At 33.4% G+C, this 7,686-nt stretch overlaps 3 protein-coding genes across 3 annotated transcripts; all 3 read right to left on the bottom strand.

The window, feature by feature from the left end:
- Positions 1 to 1,151: 1,151 nt before the first annotated feature.
- On the bottom strand, positions 1,152 to 4,551 carry LOC145101352 (DNA-binding protein). Its single transcript, XM_079038541.1, has 13 exons — positions 4,341 to 4,551; positions 3,923 to 4,027; positions 3,757 to 3,825; positions 3,489 to 3,662; positions 3,249 to 3,413; positions 2,985 to 3,172; positions 2,830 to 2,902; positions 2,436 to 2,747; positions 2,139 to 2,345; positions 1,950 to 2,056; positions 1,741 to 1,885; positions 1,521 to 1,655; positions 1,152 to 1,432 (listed from the first exon to the last, which is right to left on the bottom strand). Exons 1-13 carry the CDS (start codon positions 4,440 to 4,442, stop codon positions 1,259 to 1,261), a joined length of 1,956 nt encoding a protein of 651 aa, XP_078894667.1. The 5' UTR covers positions 4,443 to 4,551; the 3' UTR covers positions 1,152 to 1,258.
- LOC145098247 (uncharacterized) lies at positions 4,452 to 5,194 on the bottom strand. The gene is made up of 2 exons (XM_079035900.1): positions 4,767 to 5,194; positions 4,452 to 4,563 (listed from the first exon to the last, which is right to left on the bottom strand). Exons 1-2 carry the CDS (start codon positions 5,192 to 5,194, stop codon positions 4,452 to 4,454), a joined length of 540 nt encoding a protein of 179 aa, XP_078892026.1.
- Positions 5,195 to 6,538: 1,344 nt separating this feature from the next.
- On the bottom strand, positions 6,539 to 7,686 carry LOC145098248 (uncharacterized). Its single transcript, XM_079035901.1, has 4 exons — positions 7,666 to 7,686; positions 7,444 to 7,587; positions 7,164 to 7,398; positions 6,539 to 6,849 (listed from the first exon to the last, which is right to left on the bottom strand). Exons 1-4 carry the CDS (start codon positions 7,684 to 7,686, stop codon positions 6,539 to 6,541), a joined length of 711 nt encoding a protein of 236 aa, XP_078892027.1.

The raw sequence follows: 7,686 nt of genomic DNA on the forward strand, positions 1-7,686 counted from the left end.
AGAGCCTCTCCAAGAGTAAACTCATGACTTAATATGTTTGTCATATCATTATTCCATTAATTTTGAACTCTAATTAAATGATATCTTCAATGGTAAAAGCTCTTTTAATAGTTTTTTGTATGAATTTAACTTATTAATCACTATCTATCTAAAATATTCTATAAAACCTCCTCATTTAGTTAATCATTTATTAAACACATCACATTTTAATACGAAATACTATAAATAAATATTATCACTAGAGATTAAGAAATATTATCACTAGAGATAAATAAATATTATCACTAGACTAAATGTATGCCCACACAAAGCAACGACAATAAATAGCTCTTTTGACAAATAATCTTCTTACGAGAAAATAATTATTTGATTTTATTATTAGTTATTATGTGATAAAAAATTATCAATTTTAAATAAAATATTTATTATTAGACCTTATATTTATATTACATGTTTATACATTTTATGTAAAATAATTAATAATAGTGTCTAGTTTAAGAAATATAAATTAATTTATATATATGAATTTAGTATTTTAAATCTCATTTTGCTTTAAATTGAATTTTTTTTAACAACATTCTTTAATTTAAGTCTTCAAACATTTGACAAGTATTAATGATTTATTTATGCATAATTGATTTGTATAAAAAAAACTTTTAACTTATACCTCTTAAATTCAAGATATGACTAATATGTTTTATAATATAATATAAGATAGACTTATGACTTAATATGTTTGTCATATCATTATTCCATTAATTTTGAACTCTAATTAAATAACATCTTCAATGGTAAAAGCTCATTCATTAGTTTTCTTGTATGAATTTAACTTATTAATCACCATCTATTTAAAATGTTCTATAAAACCTTTTCATCTATTTAAAATGTTCTATAAAACCTTTTCATTTAGTTAGTCATTTATTAAACACATCACATTTTAATACAAAATATTATAAATAAAGATTATCACTAGAGATAAATAAATATTATCACTAGATATTAATCTCCATTGATAATATTTATTTATAATATTTCGTATTAAAATATAATTTGTTTAATAAATGACTACCTATTATTTTAATTTGTTAGTATATTTTGTACATCAATTTGTCTACCAATACGTTTAATTTCATACATTATGATCACATCTCTTTATCATAACATAATACTTTTTATAAAGAAATTATACCCAACATTTCACGCATATTATACTAGTCTTTGAAAAACACAAAGTTAAACTTTTTATTACATGTTCCATTTAATTCCCATAGTCCGAACCACTCAAATACTCACCATTCTCCTCAAAATACTCGATCAAACCTTTTAAAAATGTGTCACTACTCACAGTCTCAGTGTCACATATAACACAACACTGTCTCCTTGCACGTGTCACAGCAACATTCATCCGTCTACGATCACTCAAAAACCCCACCTAAAAACATTATTAAAAAAAAAAACAATGTCAACATGTTCATTGAATTTAAAAATGACACAAGAATTAAAAATAAATAAATAAATACCTCTTTCTTTGAATTTGACCTGACCATGGAAATAATAATCGCTTCTTTTTCTCTCCCTTGAAAGCCATCAACCGTTGAAATTTCCAATTCTTTTAACTTGTCATCCTTTGTTCTCAACACTCTTAGCAACACAACCTACAAAGTTATTCTCATTCCAACGGAATCAACGATTCCATTCCTTTCCTCAATTCCATTACACCAAAAAGGAATCTTACTTTACCTGTGCTGAGTATGGTGTAATGATTCCAATATCAGAAGCACGTACACCACTTTGAATCAACCTTCTTGCATGTGCTATAGCAATCTCAGCTTCACCTTCATTCAATGTGCTTTCTTCTTCATCCTTCTTTTCCTCCATATCACACCTAAAAATATAATTATTATTTTTTTATCATTCAGAAATTTTATATCAAAATATGCTTTGATTACCCTGCAATGTCTATGAGAAGAAGAGTAGGTTCTGTAGAAGAAGAAGACTTCTCAACACCTTCAAGCTCATGTAGGGTATGTCCAGCAACACTTCCATGAGCTTTAATCTATCATTATTAATTAATTCATTACTCATAATTATAATTAATACATAAAATAAGGTTAAAAAAGGGGTCGAAATTAAATTACTTTATTGTTGTAAAGCTCTTTAGAAGACCAAGTCATTATAAGTTCATGCATACGATATTGCACAGTCAGCATAGACATGACATCATCTCCATATAAATCTGCAATGCGTTCAAAAAGAGTTTTTCCTAATCCCTTTTTTTCAGCTTCAATACTTTGAATTGTTGGAGGAAGTTGTAAATGGTCCCCTGAAAGTATACACCTTGAACCCTAAAAAAAACAAAATTAAATCATCCAATATGTTGTGAATTTCAATGATTGACAAAAAAAAAAAAAAAAAAAAAGGTTTTGTTTTGTTACTTTGAGGAGAGAAATCCAACAAGCAATTTCTAGGGCTTGAGCAGCTTCATCAATGATGACTAAATCAAATGAAATGCCATCTAATTTGCGTGATGATGAACCTGTGAGAGTTGCTAAAACGACAGATGAATTTTTAATTACATCTGTCACAGCAAGTTGTTGCCTTTTGCGTTCTTCTTTTGAAAGAATCCTAAGCTCTTTACGGATTTCTCTCTTTGTGTTTTTATCTTTAGTTTTCAATAATTTACTATTTAGTGCCTTCATTTCTTTTCGGATGTCATTGGCTAGAGAACTGTTATCCCCACGTAACACCTAACAATAATTAAAATCATATCAAATTAATATTTTAATTAAATTAACTGCGATACAGTGATTTATAATTCATATTCCATACCTGTGCATCAAGAGCACTATCTAATACTTGAGGTAGTAACCTTGCAGGATGACCCACTCTCACTAACTTTACTCTAATCATAAATTTAAAATTTGAGTCAGAATTTAAATTTTTTTTTTTTTAAAAAAGTAAATAAAAAATGAGAATTGTTTTACTTGTGAGGAACAAGGCGTTCAACAATGTTGTCAACAGCAATATTAGAAGCAGCACAAGCAAGAATCTTTGACCCACGTTTGACTTCCTGTAATATGATTTCCACTACAGTTGTTGTCTTTCCAGTTCCAGGAGGCCCATGAAGCAAAAAAATGTCTTTTGATGATAGCGCCTTTTTAATAGCATCTTTCTTGGAAGAAAAAAAAAATGAATTTATTTAGTCATGGATATATTTCATGAATTATGAATGTGTATGAGATAAACACCTGAGAGTGATCAAGGTTTTTATTGAATGGAGTGAAGGAGACATCTTTTTTCACTACTGATGGAGTTTTCTCTCCAAATAATACAGGAACTAAATCTGAAGCGGGACCCTTTTGGACACCTTTACTTAGTTGGACCAATGTGTCCTTCATTCTGCTATATGTCACCTACATAGACACAAAAATGATTATGAAAAATATGAAATGAAGAAAAATTAGAATTGTGAATTGTGAAAGGTGTACCTCATTAGCTACTTTTTCAATGCGTAAAGGACTGTTTAAACCCTCTTCTGGAATATCATCAAAAGCAATGGTGATTGATGAATCCTTTAGTCTATATACAACACCTTGTCCAAGGGCAGGGGAACTTAAATCAGCTTTGTTTGGTTTCATAACAACAACATCATGTGTCCCAAACTGTAACAAGATTAAAAAAAATAATAATAATAACCTTTAAAGAAATTTGTGAATAAGATAATAAAAGATATATACAAGAAGAGAGATCTTTTACCTTGTGAGCTGGAAGCACATCTCCTTTGTTTGATTGAAGTTCAATAAGAGTTTTGCCCATCAACCCACTCTACAGTTAAGAACAAGGTATAATCTATTGTATTTGGTTTGTTTTAGAATGGAGAAAATAGTGAAGCTAATGATCAGAATTTTGAGAGTTTACAAACCTGAACATCAACGCATTTCAAATTAAGAAGGGTAGATCCTTTCTTTGATGCAGAGTCCAAAGTTCTATTAGCACCAGAGCTCATTGATGCAGAAATCTCGGCTTCCTATGATGATTATTATATACACGCAAAGTGCCGATCATTAATCTCTAACGATAAAATCAAACATTCAAATGAACCAACCATCTTGTAGTCATCAATTTATAAATGTATAGCTAGGATAAAACATACGATCCTCCTTGTGATTTAAATTAAGTGTCATGAGTTTGAGCTCAAAAGTTGATACCCTAAGAACCCTATTTAGCCTAAAATGAGTCAATGTCATCAAATTAACCTCTCAAAGTAAGAAAAATTTATGATCTTGGAAAATTTTGGACATGAATTCTTAAAAAGAATGAACAGGTAGAAGGCCGATTACCTTTTCCATGTCGATAAGGGGGTTCATTTTCGAGACAAATTGTTCGACAGATATTCTGCTCGAAGAAGACGATGATTTTTTCATGTTCTTTCCGTTGTCCATGGCCGTGGTTTAAGCCGCCGCACTGAAAGAGATTAACGCCGCCGGGGAAGAAAGGGCTGGGTTCCGACTAATCGCAAGGTTTTTATACACGCGTTGCCACAGGTAAAAACACGGTGCTTTCCTATTATTATTTTTTTTAATTAACATGATCCATCACTCAAATAAAAATAAAACGTTAAATATGAGTACACTAATGGCTATAGTGTACGAATAAAACTGGCTTATTGAAAAAAAGATATTTTTTTTTTTAAGTTTATCGATAATCTTTCTATAACTAGTAATTTTTTTTTTTGGAACGGCGGAATATATTATTAAAAAACTAACAAGAAATTAGAAAGAAATAATGACAATAACAAAGTGGCAGAAGCCGGATTATGAAGCCAAGAGCTCCAATTAATCTTGGTTTTACTACATCTATTAGAAATCCAAAAGAACGATCTATAAACAATATCATTGAAAAGAGTGGATTTTCTAGGCATAACCGTTCCAAAAACTGTCGGATTACGAGAATTCCACATGCACCGGAAAGATATCATAACCACAACATCAAATGTCTTTCGTTGACCCTTTCTCAAAGCAACAGAATCTGACCATTTAATAAGGGTGTGAACGTTAAACTGGGTCGGAATCTGAATTCCCCAGCAAATAGCAATGCACGGCCAAATCTCCATCAACTCAATACATTCTGCAAAAAGGTGATCAACAGATTCCACCGAACGGGAACATATAGGGCATAAAATCGAGTCCACCATGATTCCCCTATGAGATAATCTCTCTCTAGTAGGAATACTGAGTAACTGAATCCTCCATAAAAGAATGTTGATCTTGATGGGAACTCAATTATTCCATCTAGTCTCATCACCTCCAGAATGAAGCATACTCCCATCTAAGAACCAACGAGCAGAGGATACATAAAAAGTATCTAAAACATCAATAGACCAGCCCAATCTATCAGGAATCGATTGCAATTGAAAATCCTACAAATGAGAAATAAAGGCATCCCACTTCTCCTGCTCAATGCTACCTCTAGGACTACGTCTGAAAGTAACTGGATCTCACCCCAAGGTTAGACGATCTCTAACTGTAGCTTGTCTAGCAGTATCCAAAACAAAAATTCCATGAAAAGTTTTGGCAAGAGGGGCCTCTCCAATCCACAAATCCTGGCAAAAAGATGTATGGTTCCCATCACCAACCCTGATAGGAAAGAAGGACTGAATATCGATTCCCTTCTCCCGCAATTGAGTAAACATACGAATCACTCCACACCAAGGTCCCGATCCGGATCTCCTAGGGGACATAGACTTGCAACCTCCATCTGAGCCATACAAAGATTTGATAATCTTAACCCATAACAGATCATGAAAATGATAGAATCTCCACCACCAACATAGCATCATGGCCATATTAAAGGAATATAAACTCCCAATACCCAAACCACCCTCTGCTTTTGCCGCTAAAACTCTGTCCCATCTGACCCAGTGAATACGTCTCTCATCCAAGTCTGCTACCCAAAAGAATCTAGCTCGCATCGACTCTAAAGACTTTAGAACCGAAACAGGAGCAAGAAAAATCGACATTAGGTAACTACATAAGGAACCCAGAATCGACTTAACCAAACTAAGCCGACCACCAAAAGAAAGGCATTTAGCCTTCCAGCCTGACAATCTGCTCTGAAACCGATCAAACACGGTTGACCAAGCAGAGATACGAGACATATTCTGACCAACAGGAACACCTAGGTGGATAAAAGGAAGCTTAGAAACTGCACACCCAATCATGTCTGCAACACTAGAGACCTGAGATAAAGGAATCCCCACACCAATCAATTTGCTTTTATGCAACTTGATTTTAAGACCCGAAGCCATAAAGAAACAACGAAGGATACGAATCAGACACTTTTCATTCTCAGGATCCCAAGAAGAAATCAACATAACATCATCAACATATAAAAGAAGAGAAATTTCAATGACTGAAATAGAGATTCCCCTAAACATGTTAGCCATCTGAGCTCTAACCAAAGCCACGTGAAGACCCTCCATCGCCAATATGAAAAAGAAAGGAGAAAGAGGATCTCCTTGTGTCAAACCACGATGAATCTAAAATTCATCGGTAGGCGAACCATTGACTAAAACTGAAGCCCTCAAAGATTTCAATAACTCCATAATCCAACCACACCATAACGGACCAAATCCCATAATCTGCATGATATCTAAAAGGTAGTCCCATGATAGGGAATCATAGGCCTTCTCAAAATCTACCTTAAGAAGCATCATGGAATTTCCGGAAGATTTACTCCAAGCCACAACCTCATTAAGGAGAAAGGGACCATTAAGAATTTGTCTACCTTTGACAAAAGCAGACTGCTCCAAACTAACGATACTAGCAATGACCTCCACCAATCTATTAGCTAAAAGTTTACCAATAATTTTATATTGGCACCCAATTAGACTAATAGGTCTAACGTCTCTCGGAGTCTTGGAGTCTCGAACTTTGGGGATAATAGTAAAAAAGGAAGCATTTCATCCCTTCGAAATAGAAGAATGATGAAAGGAATGCATGATAAATGCCTCAACATCATCCGCTATAAGATCCCAGTAACGTTTGAAAAACCCAAAAGTAAATCCATCGGGTCTTGGAGCCTTAGAAGACCCACAGTTCCAAACAACCCTTTTAATCTCCTCACGTGTAAAAAGGGACTGCAAAAAGTCAATCTGATAGTACTGAAATAATTGGCCTTTGTCAAAGGGTGGCATTCCCTACTCTCCGAGAAAAGAGCCTGATAATAAGCATGAAATTTCTCCTTGATCCGAACAGGATTATCAATCCAAGCTCCGTCAAGCATTAAACCTCGAATAGCAATTTGACGTCTCTTACGATTAATGATACCATGAAAGTAACCCGAGTTCTCATCACTCTCAATATTCCATTGAATCTTTGCCTTTTGAAAAATATCTAACTAAGAAGAATGATCAAGACCCGCCAATTCTTTAAGCAAAGATACCCTATTCTCTCTCAAAGTAGCAGAGTCATCATCACTCATCAAACGACTATCAATCGACTCAATCGAATCTTGGATGTTTTTCTTTTTATTAGCAACCAGATCCCGAATATTGTTGTTCCACTTCCTTAAATTAGATTTAAGAATCTGTAATTTCATCTTAAAAATAACCCAAGGGTTATCTAATACCACCCCGTTCATCGGCTACATCCAAGAATCTCTCACTATATCATCAAAACCAGCCAT

Source organism: Lactuca serriola, chromosome 4, assembly GCF_051521515.1.
Source record: "Lactuca serriola cultivar US96UC23 chromosome 4, Lser_US96UC23_V15, whole genome shotgun sequence".
In the NCBI taxonomy this organism is placed as follows: domain Eukaryota; kingdom Viridiplantae; phylum Streptophyta; class Magnoliopsida; order Asterales; family Asteraceae; genus Lactuca; species Lactuca serriola.